This window comes from Vidua chalybeata, chromosome 3, assembly GCF_026979565.1.
Source record: "Vidua chalybeata isolate OUT-0048 chromosome 3, bVidCha1 merged haplotype, whole genome shotgun sequence".
In the NCBI taxonomy this organism is placed as follows: domain Eukaryota; kingdom Metazoa; phylum Chordata; class Aves; order Passeriformes; family Viduidae; genus Vidua; species Vidua chalybeata.
In genome coordinates this window covers 62,511,440-62,538,313 of record NC_071532.1, presented here as the reverse complement: position 1 = coordinate 62,538,313, position 26,874 = coordinate 62,511,440, and the positions used below count along the sequence as shown (strand labels likewise).

General features: G+C 35.8%; 1 protein-coding gene across 1 annotated transcript in view; it reads right to left on the bottom strand.

Annotated features, from left to right (window-relative positions):
• TRDN (triadin) overlaps positions 1-26,874 on the bottom strand; it is a 268,183-nt gene that overhangs the window by 13,314 nt on the left and 227,995 nt on the right. Inside the window, 9 exon segments of the mRNA XM_053937519.1 lie at positions 2,144-2,187; positions 3,114-3,162; positions 3,397-3,432; positions 8,371-8,391; positions 9,264-9,311; positions 10,951-10,968; positions 11,681-11,725; positions 16,262-16,309; positions 17,400-17,426. Coding sequence (XP_053793494.1) covers positions 2,144-2,187; positions 3,114-3,162; positions 3,397-3,432; positions 8,371-8,391; positions 9,264-9,311; positions 10,951-10,968; positions 11,681-11,725; positions 16,262-16,309; positions 17,400-17,426 — 336 coding nt within the window.

Here is a 26,874-nt window from a genome sequence, read left to right as displayed (position 1 = left end):
CAGGAGAGTGAAATTTAGTGTCTACTCTACATCGCACCATTATTTATGAAAGGTAGAGCAGTGCTTAAAATTCTGTTCAAATGTGGTGCATTCTAAAATTGCAGCTATATGCAGCTTTTAAAATTGCTTAATCTTCTTTATCTGATTGCTTTTTAATATCAGGGAAAGGTTGAAGAGTTCTGAGCAAAATCTAAGAACATGGGAATCTATTCAGCTTTTGAAGGCTGAATGAAGATTTTCTATTTAAAGTTTTAGATTAGCTCAGAATGTGTAAATCCTTTTCTACTTTCATTTACCAGAAAAATAAAGTTAGTGTTCAGTGAACTGGGGAAAAATACAGGCTTAATCTGCAAACAGAACAGGTGAAAGTTCCCAAGTCCCAATTCAAGTATACATGACCTAGAACTTGGTCTAAACTTTTAAATTCTCAATTTGAGCAAATACCAAAAAACATCCAAAAGAGTTGCTTTGATGTTCTTCTGGAAACCTTTCATCCATTGTCTGAAAACTAAGTATTCTTTTTGGTGGACAATGAGTATTTTAAAACCACTTACATAGTAAGTTCTGTTTGCAAAGCAGTTATGAAGAACTGATTTTGCACAGAACTGCTTATGATCTGAGAAACATCCAGTCGAGAATAATTGCCCAGTGACAACATAAAACTGAATTAAACAATCATCATAAGTAATGTAAATGAAAGTCACAGAAACAGTTTTTGAATGACGCAAACTTTGTAGGAGAGTGGTAGGCAAGAGAAAGTCCAGCTAGCGAAAATGTTTAGAACAGTTTTGTTTTACACTAAATTTGAGATTTTGATGCATAGAAGAATTCTTTTCTCTCATGACAAAATATTTGGTTTAATGTATTGATTATATATTGTGATTAGCACTTTCTGATCTATAAAAAATTCTGTGTTAATTAAATAGCAATACATGGCATGGATTCTGCCTTCTGTATCTGTCAGTTGATAACAAAATAATCAAGAGGAATAAAAGTCTATATATGACTCCATATCTCTGTGTTCCTGATTAAAGAAAATAAGATGAAAAAAAGTAAAGCTGTTCTTTTTTTGTAAATGTAGTTGCCCTTATAAAATAAAGTGAGCCATGTGTGCAAATACTTTCATATAATACACATGGTAATAAATGCAAATTTTATTTAGCACTCAATTTGTACTCTCTCTTCCTTGAAAACAGAGTGTTCTGCACTTGTTTTATACTTAGGTATCTTTTTTACTTTTCTATGATTTAAAGTTTCTACATATGGATAAACAGATATTTCTAAATAAATAGATACATATAACTGCACATATGTTACACATTTTATATCATGATGGTAGGACTCTAAATTATTCTACTTACAGTAAAGAAGTCAAAAAAGCATATACAACAAAGTAGTCTGGATAATTACAAGTGAAATACTTTCACCAGTAGCTTAAGACTACAAAGTTGCATTAGGAGGAACCATATTCATATATAGCTCATATTTTCTGTGTAAACCAGTTAGATGTCAGGTGAGATTAAAGACTTTGATCCTTGTCTGTCATGAATTAATGCAGTTTCACTGAAGTCATAGCTATTAATTTAATTTATATTGGTCAAGAATCTGGAACATATATTTCCTTTTGCTGTAAACTAGTAAAAACATGATTACACAATGGAGGGAGATTTTCTCCTGAGATGCCCATCTTTATTTACCATTTTTGATGGAGTTGGGTCAGATTGTGATGGGAGACAATATTTATTAATGCGACAGAAAACAAATTGAACATGTTTCTCCCCATGTGACTTTGTTACAGAAAAGATTTTCTGTGAGGAGAAAATACTAGTTTTAAATACTGCACTGCAATATTAATTAGAGACCTCTTGTTTTATAAGGTAATCAGACAAATATATGTTTAAAATCTAGAAAGGTGATAAAGCAATACCATTTCAGCAATTCATTCTTCACAGGAACAAGATTTATGGTTTTGATTTGCCTGGCTTGTCTCACATCTTGTTTCATAGACTTGAATTAGAAATGTGAAAATATTGCAAGTGTGATGTCCCTTAAAAAAAAAGAAAACACCCAAAACAAACCAAACAAAACCAAACAACAAGCTACAACTTTCCTGAATCCTTTACAATAAAGAAAAATCGTGTACCTGACGTCAGGTTTTGATGTCGTGGATCTTCTCTTACTGGTGGGACACATTAAAAAACATAGATAATAAATTAATCTACAGTTTCAGGTCAAAATGCTGAAATAAATTTCAATAAGAAGCATGTTTGTTTCTTAGAATAATCTCTCAGATAAGAATTTCTATAAACCATATATGTTTTTAAAGCCTGACTCTCCTAGTAAATAATTTAAACAGATATATTTTCTGTCCAGTATAACCATATAAGCAAACTGCTTCTAGACAGTAGTTTAGTAAACTGGCACCAGCGCCATTGCTATCCTTTCAGGTTTGAGATTTCAGTCTGCAAATTTTATATGCAAGTCTTTGCATTTAACCAATATAGAGAAGATATTTATGTCTTCAATCACTTACCTAATAAAATACTGTAATTTATTGCTATTAATTATCTTTAGAGGTATAACAGAAAGCATTTCTCTATTTGCATATTACTGTGAAGAAACAATCAAGGCAGTGCTGTGGCCAAGAGGTTAGCCAGAATATGGGTGACCATGAAGTCTGTCTTGTGTGCAAAAAAGGGCTTCTTGTGTAGTTATTGTGTATCAGTGAAATTATTTTAAGGAATGAAGCGGGTGACCTAAGGCACCAGAGAAGCTACGGAGATGAACTTTGCACTACCTCTTTAGGGAACACAAGAGCAGACTGGGTGGGGCCTGCTAATCCTGGGCTGCAGTGCTGGGGGCTGGACAGGTCCCTGCTGTGCCAGGCAGGGCACCGCTGCAGCCAGACTGGATGTGCTGATGTAATCCTTGATACTCCTACGCAAAGGATGCACCACACATTCAATTACTGGGGATTTATGTACAATTTCATCATTTTGGTTTACTTGCATGTATGTAGAAAGACAAAAAACTCCTCTTTCTAATCCCATAAAATCCCCCAAACCTGAATGTTTGCATTTTTATTGCTGTTTGCAGAGATTTTCATCCCTGTATTACCTTTAGTTTTTTCATCTTTCAGCTGTTTCTTCGCAGTTGCTTTTTCTACAAAGAAAAAGTAGCACAGTTAAAACTCGGTAAACTGACTGTTGAATAGATCTTACCTAGAGTTTTCAAGTAAAATTCTTTGAGAATTCTTTGAGAATTAACACAGATATTTTAGGGGTTGCCTCAAACAAATTGCAAACATGCATTGCCTCAAACATGCAAATTTGCAATCTCATACTATTTTTATTGTGATCTTATATATATATATGAACACATAGAATAAATTCCTACCTTCTTTTTCCTTAGTTGTCTTTGGTTTTTTTGTGACTAGAAAGATTTGCAAAGAAATAACGTTAAGCAACAGATATTAGAAATACAGGGCTTTTACAGTGAGTACATTGTGTAAAGATTCTCTCACTGGTAATTTCCCTGGAAGAATTACTGTGGTAAATGTGTCTCATGGCATGTTTACAATGTCTGTAATATTGCAACAGTGCCTGCTACGCTTAGTGGCACTAGAAATTCTGGGCTTTGTGTAGAGTGGTTAGAAATTGTTTGAATATTGGTGATTGCAGAGTAGTTTAGAAAAATCCTGATAAAGACTTTAGCACTTGAATTCTGCAATTCCTTAACTACTGCCAGATTTACCTATTTGTTTGTTGCCAAAATACACTAGGGAAGGACTCTGCCTATTGCTTGATTCTTACTCTCTTTCCCAGAGTGATCTCAAACATCTGAAAGAAACAAACAAATAAAAATCCCCAGCATATGGAGCTAGAGGGACCTTTAGAACTGCCATATGTGATCATTCAGAAGTCCTGCAGCAATAGCTTGTGATTTATTTTATTGGGAGGGTGTTTTTCCTAGTCTACATTCTCTTAGAGCATGTGCTGTTTCCTTTTCCACATCCTTTTTACCCAGCTGCAAACTCATTTGGTCTGTGACTCCATTCAACCAATCAAGGCAGATTGAAATTAAGCAAAGTATATAACTTCAGGCACCTGAGCCCATTTCAGTATTCACTGTTGACTACAGCAGAAAAATAGCTGGCTGCCTTCAAATGGTTCATTTGCACTTTGCATCATCCAACCAGTTTTAATAACGCTTTCTTCAGTGTTCTCTGGCACATGTGTCACTTGATTTACACCAGCTCTTTCAGGGAGGATCACCTGTGTCTAGCTCACCAAAACTTGCTGCAGAAGGTGAACAGTGAAAATCACATAATCAGATGGAAAGAAGAGCCTACGGCAGCGACATCTGTAGCTGCAGTGCTGTCACTTGACCCATGCTGCTTTACGGTATCACTGTTCTTTGCTGATGAGCAACATGCATTAATCAACACTGGTATGCTCATTAGTTCTTTCCATGAGGCATACTAGAAAAATGCAATATTTACCTGATGTTAGGATTTCAGCTGTTGGCTCTCCAGGAAAACAACCAGTAATGAAGAGAAAGGGGGCGGGGAAGGGAAGGAAAAGAACAAGAATTTCAGTACCATCTTCAGGGCAAGCAACCATTTAAATAGATCCTCCCTTTCATCTGCAACTTTTCTGCAGGGTGTTAATTTACAAACAAATGTGCCTTAACAATGGGCGTGTATGTAGAGTTTCACACTGACAGCTAAGAGTCTTACTCTGATGTACTATAATCCAGCATATAATGATTCCTGCAAATGCAAACACTGTGCCAACCCAAGCTTTCCAGCAAACAATTATTTAAACAGACTCATTTTTAAGTGTGCCTTTAAGGTTATACCTGACTATGCTATTTTCCAAAAAATGTATTCAGTTTGATTGTTACCTCTCTTTTCTTATCATCCACCCTTCCCAACCAAAGACTGACACTGACCTTGACTAGCTGGCATTGACCCCTAAGTGTTTCTTCCACACTAGCAGTTTCACTTGCCTTTTAAGAATAAAATCTCTTGGGAGATTTTGACCTAGCACAAGAGAAGCGTATTATAATACCCAAGACAATTGATGAAAATTGGTCCATCCAATGGATAGAAATTCTCTGGTGCAAATCATCATCACTCATTTTAAATCAAAGAAATTAATTACATTGTAACTTTGAATCCAAGAATTTTTACCCATCACTACTTCATTAGTCCCAGTTTTATGTGAGAATACAATTTGAAAGAAAAAGGAAAGCCTCTTTTCCTTAGAGCAGGACAAAAAAGGAATAAGATCACAAAACATTTAAGGGTATTTCTTTGACTGAGCTATCTCTGTACTTTCTTCCTGCTGAGATTTTGCTTCAGATGAACATGAGCTCACACCAAAGTGAAAATGTTTCAGTCAATGCTTTTTCCAAAGGAAGGCTGAGCAATTAAGCATCATTTTCCCTAAAGCATCCCAGGAAACTTTCACTCAAGTCTTGGCCCATAAGGAGACCTGTAAATGTCAGTGCTCAATGCTTAGGCACCACGGGCATTCAACAAAGGCCAGTTTTGCTGCTATTAAATGCTAGCATGCTAAAGTCCTTTAATATTTACCTTTTTGCTTATGATCTTACTCATAGCTTCTTAAAGATGACACATTACTGCATTGTGACCCATGGAATAATTAATACGATTTTTCATTTTCAGAAGAAAAAACTAAGATTTTTTTCTGAGGTACTAAATCTAGGAAAGAGTTTCATGCTCTGACTTCTTAATTGAGGGATTTGGATGGGCCCAGTTACATGCATTTACCCTAATATAGGATTAATTGATTTCCTTGGACAGTCAGGTATGGGAAGACTGTTGACCTGAAGGGCAGTAGGTTTGACCCTCTGTTGTATGAAATGTAAGGGCCATTTCCCCTTGTCAGTGCATCAACAAACTTCCACTTACTCTGAGAACATTGGGACATATATTACTCCTGTTATGGGGCTTTTATGATAAACCTAAGTGGGAATATAATTTGCCAATTCTTAGGGTAATTTTTAAATATCAGCCTATGTGTTCTTCCTCTTGACTGCAAACTACAGTTTGGTATTCCTGCATGTGTAAGATCTGCCAGCAGCTTTGTTTTCTGTTCAAGGTAATGTCTCACTACTTGTGATTCTTTAATCAGTATGCAGGGAGTTAATTCTGTTTCATTACACATTCAAGTTTGATGTATGGTCAATGGCTGTCAAAGACTCTGCTGTACACTAAAACAGAAAGAGTGAAAAATAAGATGATTTACTAATTGCTTTTAAAATTGAGCGAGTGGCTGTGTGGTGTATACCTGCCTGCCAGGTTAGATCATGGCAGCAAGTTACTACTATGAAATTGTCTGTGTCATTAATTTGGGTAGTTTTCAAACTCAGACTTGTCTTTCTGCTTATACCTGCATTCCCTAATGATCCAATTTCTTTACTAACTTAAACCACATTTGCTTTTACAGTAAGACTGAACAAGATACAATGTATGAATGAATTCAGCCCAGGATAAATATATTAATTTATTTTACATTCCACTGGACCTGAACTCCAAAATCAGTGGGTATTTCATATCCATTGCTACATCTCATACTGAATTGCACAAAAGCTACATGGCTTGTTTGGTAAGTACACTGTACACCTGGCTAAGAAATACATGAAGCAAAGCTATATAAACCTCTATAACTAAAGAAGGTAGTGATCCAACTAAGTGTTCTCCTTTAAGTGGAGAAAATAAATTTAAAATAGATAGCTCTGGTGTCTAAAATCTTAAGCTTGATCTATTCAAGGATGGTTTACTCAAAAAGGGGCACTGTATAGAGAATTACTTTTGTAAATGACCATAGATCTTCTGCAGCAGAATATAAACTAAAGAATGTGATACAAACATGCCCCTGCAAAGGTCAAGGGAAAAATATCCTGGCTATTCTTTATATTCACAATATACCAGGGTAATGTAGCTCTTGATAAAAAAGCATTGTAGACAGTGATTTTTGTGAGGAAAGCATAAGGAATTAGTCACTTAAATCTGTGATGAGCCTCTAACAGTAGTGAGTGCCATCACTGGGTATCTCAGATAAATCACTGCAGAAGACATTATAGTAATGTCAGTAAACAGATCCAGAGAAAACAAGACTGAACAAAAGTTATTAATAGAATTAAATAGAACAAAATTTTCTTAAAATACTGGCAAAAATGGAAATAAGCCCGCGGATAGCTTCACTGAGAGTAATAATTTTGCAATAATAACTTGAAAATGGAACATCGCAGTTCAGGGCTGAAGGAGATCCTTCAGTGTAAGCACATTACTGCGGTGTTTGCTTTTGTTCTTCCCGGCCGCACACATTTCAGATGCCTTGTGCTCACACTTTCACTTTACATCTGGGGTTCAGAGTAACACTGTTTTCCTACAGGTGTGTAAGAGCAGGTATTCATCCTCTCTAACTTTAAGCACCTAGCATAGGTGACTGGTCTAGGATGTTTAAGTGAATCATTTTGCTTTGCCTTGTCGTCAGCTTACTTTCCACCAGAATAACACATGGTTTGGTCTTGATGTGCCAGGCACAGCACCAAAAAACCCCCACAGATCCTGTGCTAAAGAAGCAACAACTAATTAATCTTTGAAGGTCCATGCTTCAGCATTTTCAGAATTCAAAGCATGCAGTACAAACACTGTCCTTCTAATTCTTGTCTGACCAAGAATCTATGCCACAATAAGCATAGATCCCAGTCTTCATCTGTTCAGAAGCCTTCCTTAAAAATGACCTTATAAAGGACCTTATCCCATGAATTCAGTGGAAGTTTTTGCAGTGTGAGTAATTCCCCTTGAATCCTCCTTAAAACTAATCTAAATTAGAAATATTTGATTCTATTCTTTAATTTAGGTTTTTTATTAAAAAAAGCTTTTATTGGAACAAGGCCAACAACGTGCTTAGTGAATTAATGATGTAAGTAATTTCCAAATGGTAAAAAAAATTAAGGAAAAGGTTGTCTAATTCAGTTATGCTACATGCTATTTTCTTGTTTTCAGTAATCAGTATATTTGCATAAATATAAATTATACATCTACACTCATCTAAACCCACCAGAATATCAGTTTTGCTACCTGTAATTTATGTTATTTTTTAGAGAGCAAAAATTGCAAACAGTTGAATCTTGCATCTTCACAATATTGCATTATAAATGTGCTTGATTTTGTTGTGTTTGGCTGTCAGTAAGCAGAGAGAATACAAGGGTGTCTGTAGTATAAGCAAGAAAATAGCATTATCTAACATGACAAAATTGCAAAAATGCAAATTTAGAGAACATGCATCTGAAAAGAAGGCTTATATTCCATAAGAAATAAGTCATTACACGTACTTGCAGTGTTTTTCGGTTTCACTGGGAAGTAAAAAGAGGAAAGAAAAATCGTCAAAGCAGTCAGGTTTGGCATAATATTGTTATGGCAGAGAATGGCTTTATTTGTTCTATATGTTTCCACATATCAAAACACAATTTTACTGATTTCACAGTAATTAATAACAATATAATAAGGAATGATATTAGTAGGGGTGCTCTCATTTACTGTAATTGTTTTGCTAGAGTTAAGGATGACTAATATTAACAATAAATATTTTAAATCCTCACTTATTTCCTTTCATGAAGAAGCCTGCAGCAGACGTTTTTTAAACCTGTGATGATAGGCTACAGTGAAACTGAGCAATGCTCCTTCCTATACCAGCATCAATTTTGCTCTGTCATGTACAAGTGCAACTGTGCATGAGCTGTGACAGCAGAGACATATACCACAGATTATGGATGGTGCCAGATTAAGATCTAAATCCCATATCATATGATGCCTGCAATGGATGAAAATTTAAGTATTGCTCATCCTGGGAGGTTAACTGTTTTGTGAAGTCCAAATAAAAGGCAGACCCCCACAAATAATTAGCAAAATGGAACCATTTAAAGTAAGCAGTTTCCGAAAGCAGTTCAAAGTCTTTGGTGACATATGCCTTTGACATCAATGGAATTACAGAGGCAGAAATTTGACCTTTGATGTGTACATATATCTATAGCTTAAAATGACGAGCAACATTACAAGAATGTACTGTGCTGTTCAGTTTGTGGTACGGCATGTCAGGGTCATTCTATACATCAAAATAGATTACAGGACAACGGTTTTGACATTTGTCATATGCAATTGTATTTCAGTATTTCTTTAAATAAAATTTTCAAAACAAATATGCAAAATAAAATGCAGGAGTACTTACCTGGTTTTGTAAGGGGGACATCTTTTTCATGTCTAACTGCTTCATGCTCTAAACAAAAAACAACAGAATAACAAAATTGCCATCATGTTTCTAAGTTACATTTTTCTTTTTTTTTTTCAGTAAGAAGGATTGCAAGTATGTTTTTCAGAATTAAACATTTCCCTTCTCTTGTTTCATGCTGTTATTTTGAAAAAGAAACCCATAAATGAAGGGTTATTAAAAGATTATCCACTGAGGGATCTGCCAGAAAATAGCAAAGTTCATTAGTACTGCACACACCTTCCCAAATATAGCTACTATTAATGCTACTTAGAGGCATGCGCGTGTCTTAAGGAAGAAGTAAGTTACTAGGGTCTTATGTCATTTCTGAAACGTAATTTTTATCTATTTTCAAATTTGATTATTGGAAAGAAGAGTGCAGAGTAAACTCATTCAGAGCAACCATTCACTCATCCTTTGTTCTTGATTCAGATATACTTGAGTGGAATTCCCAAAGTCTTAGACACATACTATTACATACGAATAAATTAGATTTAGGTGTGGAAAATGCATCTTATCTCCACATGTCTGCTTCCTCACCCTTCCTCCCATCTTTCTACTTCATAATTATTACTGAAAAAATTATAATTTATGTTATGTTGCTGGAAATAGAAAAGTTGAAGAAGCTTTTTTTTTTTCAAATAGGTCTAGCAAACAAAAATCAGACTTAGGAAAAAACAAAACACCCCACAGATGTCATAGCACAGTAGCAGCTATGTGATGGAAGCTGGGGCCAAAATATATTTTATGGCTGTGGAATCAATGGACAGCTCTGCTGGCCTTGTTTCCAGGTGGTGTTCCCACAGCTCAAGGACTGTGCATCACTTTTCTTTTGAGAAATGAGGACCCAAAAGCATGCTGTAAAGTGGAAAGTGCTGAAAATGTGAATGGTATCTGAAAAAAGGGCAGTATGCCTCAGCCTTTCTGCTACTCAGATGAATAATTGAACTCCTAGTAACTGTGATTTCAGGTGGAGAGACAAGTTGAGAAATGCTGAGATGAAGACATCATATGGAATTTCAAATGGGAAATGCTTTTCTGAAGCATGAATGAAAAATTAGTTCAGTGAAGAGTGATTAATTTCCCATATCTGGACTTTTTTTGATAATTAGATTATTTGGGCAATTAATGGCAGTTTTAATTATTATTATTGTAGTTGAATCTGCATTCTGAAGGTGTCAAAGGTATAGAAAATCAACGAGCAGGCTGTGTGGTAAGTTAAGGTATTGACTCTCTTGAGTCCTTTTTGACTGAGAAGAATTCAGGATGCAGTTATATTAAATTAATTTCTATTTTTCTTTTTTTAGCTTAGCAGGAACATTTATTCAATCCAGGTGATTTTTAATAGTGATTTTAAAAGACTTGTAACTCCTATATGAATTTTTGTTGATGGGTCTTTTGATATGGGAAGCGTAGAATGAATTCACTCCTGCACTGAAGCAATTGGTTTTGTCAAATGAGCTTTTAAATAGCAATGACGAGACATTATGTTAAATGAAAGGAATGGGAGACATGGTGATAAAGACTCTATAATTTTAAGCAAAACTAGAAATTGCCAAGGACATGCTTTCTTATGTAAAAGTAAAAAAAGATACACATATCCAACAATTTTAAAGGAATTTTTCTGATTAAGGAAAGAATAACATACTTGCTGGCTTTGCCTGGGCTACAGAAGACAAAAGAGGTAAAATTGTAATAGTTAGATACATAAAGAAGAAAAAATATACTCTTTTCCCCCCTTTTTAACATTCAAGCATTTTATCAGAGTTAGTTCTCACTTGTTCTTAGCTTCCCCTACTTGTGCAGGGATGCACAGCATTTGAACCCCTAAAGTTTAGACAGCTTTGTGTTGACTGCCAGTGATGATGAGAATGTTATAATTCCTTGTCTGACTCTTCACAGCTTCTAGAACATGCATTCTTACATGATTTTTTTTTTCCTGTCAGCATTACATTAAAAAATCTTAATCACAGATAAAACCCAAAGATTTAGAGTATAGTCCCAAAATCATTTTCTCCATAGGAATGATCCAAAGTCCTAATCCATCTGGTAATTTATCCTCATATTTGGGATCCTTTCGGAGGTCTGATTTACAGCTATACCTCATTTCATTAGCCCAGCTCTGGCTAATGAGAGGCTGGAACAAGCAGCTAAGGAGCTGAAAGGCCTTGACCTGTCTTCATCATTGGAAAGACAATTCTTAGTAGAAACTGAAATTTCCACTCTGCTGGTTTTGCTTTGTTATCAATTACATATTTCAAAACAGTGTAAAAAATAATGCAATGCAAATGTACTGCACTAGATGAGTGCTGAATAGTGTTTAATGCCCCCCCCCCCCCATCAATCAGGAGAGAATGGAGGGAATCACTTATCCTTACCTGACTTCTCAGTGGGAGTAGTCTTTTGTTGTTTCATTTTCTCCTCTGTATCGTGAAAGCAGCATTAAAATCATAATGTGTTAGCATAGGTTCATATAATTGGATAAATATTTCTATAGGTGATATTATACATATGGTTCACAATGACAAAATAAATGCATGTCTACAGCATAATTATCCCATTATAGCACTGCAAAACAGCATGTAGGCATTATGAGTTCTGACTGCAAGGTGAGATCATGTTCATGGAAAAAGTAAATTACTGTAGCTAATGTCTCAGCTGCTGGAAAACAGCCGCATACCCTTCAGCGTCTTTCAGGCAGGCACTCAGGTGGAGGCCATCCTATTCCTGCATCCATTACATCTTTGCCAACAGCACCTTCCTGAGTGTCTAAGTCCAGCAGTTTGGTATTTTGGTATTAAACAACACTAAGAACTTCTAGATGCCCTCTAGAACTTTAGAGACTGCCTAACTACAAACGTAGGTGGAGGTATCCACCTATGTCTGCACTCTGAAGATGAAAAAGATATAGAGACGCCCAAGCACACAAGAGCTCACAGAGGGAACATGGGACAATCTGAAATGGCAGTCCATGCCACCTGCTACTGGACAAGCCTACCTAGACCTAGCTGGGCATCTGTCACAAGACCTTGGAGCAGCCTTGAACTTCTGCTAATCTTGTGGGAAAAACTGCCCAAGCCCACATGCTCTTGAGCTGCCTGTGTTTTTGCTCAGCACAATTCTCAGATAATGTGGACTCATGTCAACATTGGCCACCAGACTTGAACTTCCTCTTTGAGTAAGTTGGTGGGATTACACCTTCTAATCAAGTGGGGCTTGTTTTACCTTCCCAACATCCCAGTCAGGTGGAAACTGGGATGTTTGTGTTCAGATTTCTACTCTGCCCAGTTTGGTTGATTTTAAATTCACCCTACCTCATCCTTTTGTATCTCTACTCCATTTTATGTCTTTTTCCATAATTAAATTCAAGCTCCTCTCCTAACCTCTACCTTTCAACAATCATATACATTCCTAAATTCTTCTTAAATATGCTTAAGACATGGTCAGACTGTATTTGCCATTCCTCTTGCTGAAAGCAGTTTGCAGCCATCCACCTCTGGAACCTTCCTTTCCACTAAGACCTCTGGAAGGCATCAGATCAAAGCTGACAATGACTGTGTGGAGATCAGGTTGGGCAGATATCTCTTGGTCCCCTTCTCTTGCTTGTTTGGTTTGTTTCTGGAAGAAAATCAGTACTGATGGGGTCAAATATAGGGAGGGATAAAGCCCTCCAGTTACTAATATTTTCTATTATTTGGAAATTAAACATAGCTCTTCATTGCCATGCTTTTCATTTGTTTTCTGGTATGTGTTGATTTAATTTCTCTTAATTTGTATTAAGTTTAGGGCACTTTTATCCCCCTTATTCAGGTATTGTTACTGTCAGTTTCTTATGAAAGCTGTGAATTAAAATCTCATCTCCATGCTGTGAATGTCTGTGGAACTAGAAATGTTTTATAGCACAACCAGCAGCTTGAAGATGCAACTTATTGAGTGAAAGTGTCTTTTTTTCTGCTGTTAGAGGAGCTTTAACATATAATAGTGCATTTCACTAATTTAGACTGGGACATTAAACTTTCTATATACCAATACAGAAGAAAACCTGGTATGCTGCCTTTAAACAAAGGCCCTGTAACGTACCCTGGATTAATGACAGGTAAAAATAAAAAGGCTTCTCTTTCTTTGGATATAATCCTGACTCTTTTGAACACTAAATAAGATATTTTTCCTTTCCTAATTCTGTTGAGAATGTACAGCAATATTTTCTTTGTAACTCTGGGATAACAAGTCTGTGAGGAAATAAGGAAATAAGTTTGTGAGTGGATGGCAAATCTGATTCATTTGGAAGTAGGGGCAGTGTTTCTTCCCAGAATGAATTTATCTTGAAAATTGGACAGGCCTGTAGATTTGCATTCATCTGGGAATGAACACAGTAATTCTTTGGTATACATTCATCTACCTATTCTGCAACCTAACCACTAAGCAAATATTGGTCTGCTGATTCCACTGGAGAACACTCTGATTCCACTGGAGAACACCCTGGCAGAATTATAGGTGGTGGCTGCTTGGCTTTTTCTCTGAGTTTCCAGCCACTGGTTGTAGCCAGAAGGGAAACTGAAGGAGTAGAATATCCAGACTTAAGGAGAACAGTCTCTATAAGGGAATACACTTCAAGACATCAGGAAGCTTCATAAAATTGATCTGTTCACCACATTCAATATGAGGAAAAGCAGAAAAAAAAACCATATGATGAGGATAAAACATATTATTTTGCCAAGAACAGAAGTAATATTTCTAATTTTTCATGTATTCTTTTTTTACCATGGGGAGTCTTTCAAATAAAAAATTAAACAATTTTGAGGACTTCATAAAGCTATAAAGAGTAAAAAATAAATGTTATGAATATTTAAAAAAAATACTGATTTTGAGTAAGCCCAAAGTTTAAAATTCTGAAATCTTCCATTGAAGGGAACTTATTTCCTCTGCAGGGTTCCAGTTTTGTAGCCCTACAAGCATTAATATTAATTTTTTCTCTGATGTACCTAATTTAAATGGAAAAAATAAGGCTGTAAAATTTTCTCTGTGTATTGCAGGCAGTTGCAGCAGAATTACATCAGGAATGAATTCCCTTGCTTTGCTTTCTTTCACTGACATACACAAAACACTCTAATTTAAACTTTTCTCTATGGGATCAATATATTTTCTGAAATTCCGTAGTATTTCATGTGATAGTTGTAAGTCTGATGGCAGGAGGCATAAGAAAAATGGTTTGAAGCTGAACTGAATCAAGGTGAAAAAGGAGGCCACTGTTTTGTACAGAATGAAGCTTTTATAATTCAAGCTGTTAGCTCAAGAGCACTCCTTGGCACACAGCAGGCAGAAGCACTATTACCACCAGTGCCTGCAGATTAATACTTCCAGTCATGAAGTGAAACTCAAAACAGCCACTGTTCTCCAAAGCAACCATTTATCATCTGAGAATAGAGATTTTATGCTAAAGGAAATTTAGCAAGCATTTTCCTATTTTTTTTCCCTTCAAGCACCTAAATACCAAGGGCTTGGGCTCTGGAGTGTACTGTAGTATGCGAGAGTAAAATTCCTAATCAGTCCAATATACTGGTTTGTGACACAGCGCTCTGATGTTTGAGAATGCCCTACCAAGACCATTTATTTTGCTGCTGCTATGTGGACGATATTGGGCAAATTGTGCAGCAGGACTGATTTCATTTAGCAGGAAAGGTGAGTGGTCATGTCACCCATCCAGGCAACCCACTTTCTGGCTACCACTGTGGCCACCAAGCTTGGCTTCCTTGTTCCTGCCTTGGCTGAATTCACCTAATGCCTAGTGCATTAGCTAGCATTCTGCTAGCTGTTAATACACAAAAAGTGATCAATAAGTTAAATAAAAAGCTTGGCTTATGTGACTTAGAAAGAAGAAGAGAAATATTTTTTCCCTATTGACTCAAAACCAATACATCTTTATTAAACCAGATACTTGAGGCTTCCAGAAACCTGAAAATGACTATGAAAGTATTTAACTTACAAGGTAGAATATTGTACATTAGAAAAATGAATGAAAAAAGTACTAAATACAGAGGATAAATTTATTTCTTAAAAAAAAATAGGAAAAAAATTTAATGAAATAAAGCCTGCTTCTTTACTGTTGAACACATAAGGTTTAAATGGTTTATTTAATCACTTATTCATGAGCACTTCATTTCAACGTGAAGTTCAAACAGCAGCACTTCCAGCAAAGGTCAATGGGATGTGGCTACTTGCTTTCTAGGCCCCACTATTTCTGGACTGCGGACTGGAAAACTACTTAGGAGTGATGGTAAGCTGAGCATCAATAGCTGAGTTTTCTGTGAGGTTACCCTCTTAGTCTTGGTAATTCACACCAGACCCAGCTGTGGATCCTTGAGTACCTTCCTCCTCAAAAAAACATGATTAGAACAGAGCTCTGATTTGAAAGGGGGACCCTTTGTCCTGCTCACTGCAGCCAGCTATTACTTACAGTTTACCTGAGTACACAGTCCAGGATTAGTATTGCTATTCTTAGTTCAGCTCCTGCTACTTTTGAGTTTCAGGAGCTGGAGGCTGACTCTACTGCAGAGTGTGTACTCAATGAGATTGTAGCTTCTCCTTTTTGGGGGGACCACACTCACTTAATGTAATAACTAATTTACTGAAAGGGTTGAGAAGGGTTAATTCCCAAGGCACATCTTTGATGTAGTGCAGGGCATTAAAGCACTCCTTCCTCACACTCTGGGAAATGGGTTTTGCTAATGCTTTTTACTACACCAGTGAGAAAAGTCACAAGAACAGTCAAAAACTGACAGCCAAATCCTTTCAGTTAAATGTCACCCTCATTTTTGTTCCTCTCCAAGACACTGAAAAAACCCAATGGCACAAAGCAAAACATCTATGCCTAGCTCAAGGAAGTGTCCAAGTTTTGCAGACCACACATATCCTTATGAAGTGGATCTGGTTGTATATGGAGGTTACTTTACCAAACCTACCTGGCTTAGTCTGAGAGACAGCTTTTTCACGTTTGACACGTTCATGCTCTGAAAATAAGAACCCCTACATTAGAAGGCTTTTTAATTTTTAGAAGATTTTAAAAATAAAAGATTCTCATTGTAGTTTTAAAAGATGACTTTGCATTACATATTCCCACTAGACTTGTGAAGAATTTTTTGATACCTATAATTCTCAAGAAACAATGTTTAACTATTTTTTCCCTATAAAATTAAAATAATGAAAATTATTTTTAAACTTTTTAATGTGGTTTAATTATTTTCTGTGGATTTTTAGAAATATAATAGAATTTCTAAAATGATTAATTGCTTCTAGTATTAATTGTGATTGCTATCACTGATCTTCTGTATAGAAAATTTCTCCTTGATGTTTAATACAGAAATGATGGCAGTTTTTATTACAATAGAAGTGGGATTTTCTTGTGAAGAATGACAAATAAATGTTCAGTACCCTGCATAAAGGAAAAGGAAAAAAAAGCTTTCCATGTTTTTCTTTGTCCTGGATTTGGCTGGACTAGAGATAATTTTCTTCATGTTAGCTGGTATGGGGATCCCATAAATATATTGTGAGGCACTAACAATAATGGGTATTATTCCATATTACAATATAATGTGCATGCAATTTTGTGCTGTTTAAAAACAGTGTGCTATCCAAATCCCAACATTATGAGACAGAAAATATTTCAGAGGAATGTTAAAAGTATGTTTAATTCTGATGTGTAGCTGTGAAGTCTAAGCTGTGCACGAGGTGAGCATTGCAGCATACCAAGAAATAAACCTCTAAAACTTGGACCAGAGGCCTGGCCAGAAAATTGAAGGGACCTTTCTCCATCTGTGGTCCCTTTGATTGTTTTCCAGTGCAAAGCTGTCATGGAGACAAAAAGCATAGGTGGGTCTCAGCTGAATTGGAAAACAGTTTCCATGCAACCTGGAACCTGTCAAACACACCTGGTCCTGCATTAACAGAAAGAGCCATTGAAAACCAGTTTCACAAGTCAAAGTGTTGTGTGGGTTTGCGCTGATGAATTCCACTGTAAGCTGCTAAAACTTTGCAAAAATAAGGAAACACCTTCCTTCTGAAAGTTAAAATAACAATATTCTATATTGCCTTGGTACTTACTGTGTTCATGTGGGTTCTCTGAGGAAGCTAGAAGTAAACAAAAAGGCTTATTTTAATATTTTTGTAGCTGTGATGCAGAATTTAGTTCATTTCTTAGTGACATTTTAGACATAAAATTTCAGTGAAATCTGTATTGAAGTGTGCAATGGTTACACTGTCCACCCCAGATGCATAAATGAGACACTTAGCTAAGGAACACAGGCACCCTGAATTTCTCATTTAGCTAATATTTGGTATAAACACCCCTGGAAGGCTCTGCACCTCTTCTGAGGGCTGAGTCACCCTCACTAAACACTGACTGTATACCAAACCTAGGGAAACTACCTGGCTAAGTAAGGTGCTTAGGTTACTTAGTGCCCATTAAGAGACAGGGCAAATTCAGACCATAAGGTCCCTACTAGACAAAGACAGAAAATGAATTTTAGTTTGAGTGAGGAAACAACACCTAGAGCAGTCTAAAGATGATAGTCCCTGACAATTGCACCTGCTCTATGAGGACAATGATTTCAGATGGCTTCACTGATACTCCAAGAAGCAGAAGGACATTTGAAAATGTTCACTAACTTCATTAGGCCACTTCTAAACAAAAGAATTTCATTGCTGCAACTTCTAAAGTTTCTGCCATTTCATTTTCTGCGTTTTTCTGGAAAAAAAACATCCCAGATGAAATAAAACTGAAAACCAAATTAATATTTTCCATGGATGTTAAGACAACATTCCTCAGGTAAACAGAGAGCTTGGCAGCTGTACCCAATATCATTATTGGTTCTGCAGAAGGAAGTGAAATGTCAAGAACTAGCCCTCCAGCTGGATTTTTCTTCTTGACTTTTGCTACACAGCTGTTGTTTTCAAGAGAAAAAAGGCTCTACCACCTGCATGTCTTCTGTGTGTGAGAGAGAGTAATCCCAGAGAGAGATGTGGCAGGGCAGGGGATGAGCTGCCTTTGCAGCCCCTGCAGCACAAGCATAAAACTGCTGCTGTGAGCTCCCAGGCTGTGATTCACTGAACTCCTGAGCTCACCAGCTCCCACTTGGGACAAAAACTGCTGTGCATGTGGGTTTCTGTTTCACTTGTTTTCCCTGCAGTATAAAATCCACTCCCATTTTATATCTGGTCTCTAATCCAAGTTATTGTTGTGCATTTAAGGAAACAGCAACTGGAGATATCGTACAGAACAAAGTGAAAAAAATTCAGAACATTTTTGTGGGTAATAAAGAGTAAAGATACAAAGTAAGCGTATATGCTTGCTCTGAACTGAGGAATCAGAAATAGGAGTTCAAAAGAAAAAAAAATGTCCTAGGACAAAGCCACATTTGTTATTTTTATGTGTGTGAGTAAATATTTTTGTAAATTTAGGCTCATTTAACACCGCAAAACCAACCAAAATGTAGTTCCCTAAGCTTCATAAGCTGAGGCAAATTCTATTGCAATTGATTTTCCATGAAATATGTCAGATATTTGTAGAGGAAATTTATTTTTTATTGTGCCAAAAGACATAGTGAGATATGTTCAGGAAATATGAATTTCAATTTTCAAAAAGGAATTTCAAAGCAAATATTTAAATCAAATCTGAATATTAAACCATTAGCTAATATAATGACTTACATAACTAATACAGACGATTGTGTCATATAACTCTTTCAGTAATCATCCAAAATAATCAGAGCTAGCAATGAACAGTGTTAATTTAAAGACTCTCTACTGACACTGCTTAGCAAATTTTACAAGCAAACTTTTGTAATAAAATCCTTATCTAGGATCTGTCTAAAATCAAAACAAAACCATTACTCCTTAACTTTCCAGTGAAGCCAATACAGTTATTTCCCCTTTAATGCTGGTAAATATCAATCACAGAGAATATTTAAAGCAATAGGAACTTAGCTAAAGTCTGGTCCCTGAAGTTTGTGAAAGTATCTCTGTTGTCCTTTTCCATCTTTTCTGTGGAGGCCTCAATTAGGCAAACTTGTATAATGTTGGCGTCAAGACAGATTGAAGACTGAGATTACTGCTATCTGAGTTTTACCTGAAAGTCCATCTTCCTTATTTCTGGCGTAAAACTCAGAGATATTTCTACTAGATATTTTGATAAAATAATGTAGATATTCTAAAGTTAAAAGTCTCTAGAGTGTTGGTTATTCTAAAAAAAAAATCTATATTTTTTTCTATAAAAAAAGCCAAAATGAAACACAAGGTAAAATTTTGAAATGGTATTAGGGCCATAAAAATAAACCTGTATATTTTGCTAACTGTGATTTCATTCAATTCAATATTAATGTTATCCTTCTTCTGTGTCATTATCTCATTAAAAAATGCAACTCAAATGACGTACAGACTAAGCAGAAAGTTAAAAAATGAAATCCCAAGACCATTAGATTCATTTTTACAGTAACACAATTATCTATAACATGGATACCTTGATTTTTTTTCTACTTAGTGAAAATGGCAAGACGATAGTCCAGGTCAGACTCTGCAAAGTGTGTAATGATATATGTAATTTAGCCTAAAGGGTGAGAAATTAAAAGCTATGTTATGCAGCTCTGGGAATCACATACACTTCATGTAGTATCTTGCACTGAAAGTGCAAACAAGCAATTTTGTTTTGGCCATTGATGGCGAGAGGGTGTTGAGCTAAATCAACTCCTGGTCTCATTTCAAATAGTTGTTCTGATGTCATTAGCTAACAGGACTACCTGCTGGGTAAAAAAGTACTTATTCACAATGGTAGAAAATTCAGTCCTAAGTAAGTGTTCTGTCTTCATTTATTTAATACTTAAATTATGCTAGACGAGGTCAGATTTTAATAGAATGAAAACAGTTGGATTTTTGATGATGCATTTGAAGCTACATAAGAACTGGATCAATGAAATTATATGGTTCTACTCTCAACAAAAATTTGCAATGTCTTTTCTGCCATTCTAAATTAAACTTGGAAAACAGGCTTCATAGATATCTTGCTGGTTTTCACTTCAATTTTTTTTTTTTACTTGCCTGCTACTCTGAAGGCTGCAAGGGTATTAATTATATATAGAATATTTTTGTAAATTAGATTCTGATATGGGTTCAGAAATGAAATTCTGCACTTTATTGAACCATAAATTGGTAAGGGTAAAAGCAGAATGTGCTTTTTGATTATAACGTCTATTTTCCATTTATAGTAACAGGGTAACAGTTATTTGCCATTCAGACAGCAAATACATTTGTGAGTGTGCACATTCTGTAAGAAAAGAATATGTTGTGCAGGAAATAAAAGCTATGCCAGAAGTACTTGTTTTAGTTAAGAAAAACAGAATGATAACACATGCTGTAGCTGGGGAAAATTGTTCCAATTAGATAGTTACAGGTGTATTATAAATAAGAAATTTACTTTCCATTAGAAAAATTAAGAGCCTGGTTTATTTCCCATTAAAGCCAGCACAGAGACTCTTTGCCATGTTTTGAACTGGACGTTGTATGAATACACACACATAGTGTTAATCTGTAACTACATTACAGGCCAAAAGAGAGATCAAGATCAACAGGAATCTTCTAATAGAATTATCAAAATTTGAATTGTATATCTTCCAGTTTATGAATAATGACAAAGGTAAAATTTGATTTTCCTATTTAATATGAGTTCATTCTACCTGAACTATGGGCAAACAAACTATTTGTCCTTTAGACAAATTAGTGGACATTTCTCCCAGATTTAAGTTTCAAGAACGTAAGAGACCACATCATTGTGCATAATTTAAATAAGACAGTTTTGGTCTAGTTAGGTCAAGGTTTTTCAAACTGTAAAGCAACTCTATTATAAAGAAGTCAAACAGAATAAAATACATTCCTTACATGTCTCAGATAATAAGATCAGAAAAAAGGGGGATTATTAGGGCTTACCACTCTGTTAAGGATCAGTTCCCTACATTTGTGAAGTTGTTGTCTTTACTCTTTGTCATTCAAAGAAGTCAAATGTTCGCGTATGTTTTTTAGATCGGCAGACCTGATCTGTCATATCTGCCTGTGTCTCACTCAAGTTCTTCTGGCTAGATGAACAGCTGGCAGACTGTGTTGCAAAGCCAGTCTCCTGAGCATATGTCTAAAAAAGTGACTCAAAAACCAGATTATCTGCAGCAGGTTTCCTGGAAAGAAAATGGCTTGTGCTCCTCCTGACCTCTGCTCTACATTAAAAAATTGCCTTGACAGAGTATGACCAAGAGTTACCCCACGCTGAGTCAAAATAAAGAAAGCAAGAATTGTGTGGTGGTGGCACAAATAGGGGAAGTTGGTATACGATTAAAATACACTGCATGCTGTAAAAGCCTTGTCCTCACAGGATCTCTCAATTCCCTACAGCATCCATTTTACATTTCTGGCTTGCCTTAAACCTAGAATTTTCCAGGATATTTGTCCAGATTTCTAGACATTAAGGAAATATGATACCACATTAACATATCTGTAGGGAAGCAGAGAGCTTGATCTTCTTTCTCCTACTCTTGGTCTAGGAATGCTCCTCTGAGTCTGTGCATCTCCACAGATTTCCTTGGATCACTCTATCAGCAGTTGCTGAAGGATGATAATAGGATAAATTGTTAAGACAAACCCTCCTAAAATGCCATGGTTTTCAATTATTATTAATACTTAACCACTGATATTAGAGCCTGTATGGTATTCACTTGCAACAGACTGATCTTCCTATTGCCATTTTCCACTAAAAAAAGCTGTCAGGCTGCTCTCACAGTTCTTTCAGCTTTATTTTCTTTACCAGAGCAGCCTAGCCCAAGATATTTATCTGCTTTCCTAGAGCTGTTGTGTTTGTGTCCTTGCTGTTTGGTTTGTTTTATACCTCAGGGCTACATATGGAAAAATGAGCTGACTCTTGGTTTTGGAGGATTTTGTTGACGTTGTCTAGAACAACTTGTTTTTTAAGACTTTTTTTATAACCGGCAGTTCAAGAGTACTTTATATAACAGGGAAAACAAAAAAGTAATAGAGAGGAGGGAAGGTAAAAACTTTATAATGGTGTAAATATACTACAAGTAGCAAAGAAGTAGAGACATTTCCAACATTTTTAAATGACTTTTAATAAGAGGAATTGCTTCAGCTTCAATCTGAGATGCATGCCTTTAGGAATCATTAGTAATGATCCCAATCTTTCTCTCTTTCCCAAAGTCACTTAAACAATAGAAATGCTCTGGGAAATGTAAGTTGTTGAAACAGCAATCTTGCATGATGGCACTGAAAACTAATATCTTTAAAGTACTCTAAGTCCTAATATCCCAAGAGGACAAATCTTCCATCGACAGAGCTGGAAAGAATAAAATTTCAGTCAAATGTAGATGAGGTACATCTGCTGCATTAATGCATTTCATCTTTAGGCACGTGTGGTGAAAGACCTGAAGAGCTTCCTCTCAATATCATCCTCAGCTTCTGACGTTTTCATGTGCTGTTCCCTGAAACTGTGGGATGGGAACATAGAGATGAGGGAGAGTATGCTAACAAACTTTCACTTTTCGAAATATCAGTTTTACATTTGCATATAGCTACAGCAAAACACAGTGGAGCTTGGGTTGTCTTTATTGCAACATGAATTACTGACTCGCAAAGGGCAACTAAGTGAAATCAGGCAGGCTGAACTTTATAGGACGTTAGAATCATTTTTCAGAATATAGATGTTAGTTTATGCAAAAAAATGTTCACCACTCTATATAAAAAAATTGGAGCCAAAAGTAGCACCTCTTGCTGATGTTAATATTTGTTATAATTTAACCTTCAGTCATAATGCCTGTTATTTGTGAAAGCTGGCAAACTAACCCCCTTGGGTCCAGATTCCATACAAATACTTTGAAAAGGAACTTTTTAGCTGAGGTCCTTCTTATCTATGACTGGATTTGTAAAAGTATAATAATGGCTGAAAATATATTTACATATGTTATTAAATAAATGTGAAATGATAATAAACAAGATAAGATGACTATGGAAATCTAGAAAAAAAAGAATTTTGGAGGAGAGATTAGTTGATATAAGGAGTGGAGAACAATAAAAATTAATTGGCTTTTGAAAAAATGGGCTTTTCCCAGTGGGCTACTCAAATTAACATGGTGATTAAAGCAAAGGGCTAATGACTAACTTCTAGAGGCATAACACACTGAACCATCTTTGTTCCTCATGAAATGCTGCTGATCACTGCTTTTGCTTTAATTACGACTCCAAAAGTACATTTCTGCAAATGATGTCTGCATAGGTAAGAAAAAGAAAGATAGATTGACACTAGAAGAACTATTCATTCTGGAATTGCATCTGAATAGAATAATTCTGAGCTTTTATTTGCACACATCTTTGTGCAGAGCAATATAGTATTAGCTTATCCCATGGGGAAATTTTTAGCCAATTAAACATGTGTTATGTGGAGACGCAGGTGTTCAAGCAGATTATGCTGACTGACAGATGTGAGTATTTCTGACATGATGCCAATATATATGTGTTACACCTAACTTACAGTAACAACACAGGCCACCAATTACACAGAACACTCTTTCTTCAGAAATCCCAGCTGTTTCATAATCATTGAAACAGTAGTTTAACTAACTCCTTTTTTTGGTAGCAGGGGCTGATTAAATTACTGTTGTACTTTAATGCAACTAAGAACAATTAACACAAGTTGTAATCGTAACTGCAATTGAAATGCTATGCCAGGTCTATCAGTATGAATCATTTTGCAGGTTTGTTCTTATATAAGACTTAAAAGAGTGTAATCTCAATTTTACCTTGAATAGATTACAAAGTTGTAACCAATGTCAAGATTTTTTGGTTAAATCCTACTAAAAATAAAAGTATCAGCATTTTTTTGAAAAAAACATGGATGCAAGGTAGCATCATTAGTTTTATGTTTCAACTATGAGTACACAGAGGTGTTAGGTAGATAAACATGGAGATTTCACCTTACTGTTAAAATGTCTAGATTAAATATTTGCATTAGATCCTCCATCTAAGTATAATGAGAGTGGATATTCAATCAGTTTTTAAGATCTACAAATGACCTGCTCCTTCTCCCTTCTCTTTCAATGTCAGATTCTTAAGAGAGGAAAAGTTGTAAATTAGCAACAAACAATCCTAATATTAATTGACATTTGCTTTCTGTTCTTGTTACTAAACCTAAACTATGTTCCCTGTTATAATTAAGTGAGAAATAGAAATATCTCCAGAGGGATAAGTAATTGCATTCTGACACAGATACAAGACAGATGAAACACTCTTTGCAGATGCTTATTTCTCTCTATCAGCCCTAAACTGAGACTAGGATGAACAGTTTCAATGTAGATTTACAATTTTAGACATCTAAATTTGCATGAGGTAAAGTTTCTTAATGCTTACATTAACCTGAGTATCTAAAAAATTTCTTAAAATTTATGAATTCAGTGAATAGTCATGAGCTTGAGACAGTCATTCTTCTACCTGCTTATATTGAATGGGTCATGTCTTATCCCACTGAAATATCTGCAACGTGGGAAGTTCTGTCCATCACTAAACAGAGGTTGTGCAGATCGTTAAGTCTCACACAACCCTGTAAAATGGACATAAATTATTTATGCCCCTAAGATAGTTGAGACAAGGCAAACAGAGGTCAAGCAAATTTAACAGTTAACCGATGTAATCTTTTCAGATAATTTTCTTTATTTAATATAAATTAGCTGTTCATCAATATTCCTTGAAAATTCTGGGGACTTGTTATATTAGCATGGGAAATCAAAGCTCACCACTGCATGGGTAGCCATCTATCAAATTGAAAACAGCTTTAGTCAGGAGTGGATTTCCATTGAAAAACATCTTGTTTGCAGTTCAAGATTTCTGTAGAGTGTTCTTCAGTAAAATCACTTTATTTAACTCTTAATCTGATGCAGGATGACAATATTAACTACAGTTCGGAAGATCCTTTGGGCTCCATCTTGTGGCTATTTCAGTGATTGTTACCTTTGAGAGAGCTGCCTGCCTTCAGCAGTCAAAATATCACTAATAGTTTCAACAGCATATTAGCATATGGCTGTATTTATTATTTTCTAGTATATAATACAGAATTTTGGACCCTATTTAAAAAAAAATGGTTTTAAAGTATTTATAATGATTTGGGGTTTTTTAATTCCTTTGTTTAGGACTAAATGTTCTATTAAGAGGCTGTGTAATACACTTTGCAGCTATAGAATCAGATAATCTACATTCTTATCCTTTGACTCCTGTTAGAAAATGGCAAAATGAAGCTGTGATTCATCTTGAACCAGTGGCATCTGCAGCTGAGCAGAAATCTCATGCTACCATGGCCATTTGCTTTATGAATAAGATGGCTGACTTTCAATTTTTCTGGTCAATTACAAAACTAAGCAGTTCTGAAATCCCCCCGTTTTGTTTTGGTTTGGTTTTTTTTTCAGTTTGGAAAGCATCTTGATTTTTATGTATATTGAAAAGGGATGCCAGTGTGCCTTGGCCAGTTTATTCCACATCCTGTATGAAGAACAGCAGTTTCCAAGCCATACAGTACCATTACAAGGAGTACTAGAAGGAAATTGTTCTTTACTGAATTGAGATGTGCTCTCAGAAGCAAGGCAGAGTTTGTTCTCTGTCTCCTGGTCATTAGCTCCAAGTAGGCTGGAGAAACCAACTCCCTGGCAGCTCAGGTTTATGAGTCACTTTCAACAGTGAGAGTATTCTTACACATACTTGTGTTAGTTAATGAGCAACCACAGGGATTGTGTCACGGCTGAATCCTGTTTGGTCCACTAGAAACACAGATGTGAAGAATCTTTACAAAACAAGACTGTCTGACAGCGACTGGAGAGATAAATCACTACTCTTACTTGCTTGACATCCCCAACTCAGTCCATGTCCTCTATAGTCAGAAATAAACAGGGTATGGGAAGCATGAATTGAAATAAGAAGTTCCACTTTATGCAGAACTAGGAAAACTTAAAAGTTTTCTTTGACCTGGCTCTATTCCAAACGAGGATTTTTGTAACCCTCTGTAGTTATAAAACATTTTTGAAATATGAAAATACTCTTTTGGTTTATAAAAAATAATTACTAATATTTCTTTCATTTAAAAATAGCAATTAAATGTGAAAAAATGCTGAAATATTTCAGCATGTTACATTTCTGTTTACTGTTTTCTGGGGATGCCCTGGAAATTATGGGATTTGTATCACTTTACCAACCCCTGGGTCTATTTTAATCAGTTTGATTCCTTGCTCACATACTTTGAATTATTAGCAAGGGTTAAAAATTATTCTCTACTGGCAGCCAGATTTGCTCTTGGGAAATTTAGGAAGTGCCTTCCTCATGCAAAGGTTTTCTGCCTCTTGCCCTTTTGGAATTGACAACATTTACACATTTCTGTGACAGCTTCTCTATCCCACACATGTTGAAAGAAGGCATAACATGATGCTGGAAGGTAAAGCTGCCCATTTTCTAGGACTTTGGTCACAAAGTCCTAGAGACCTAACCTTTGAGTGAA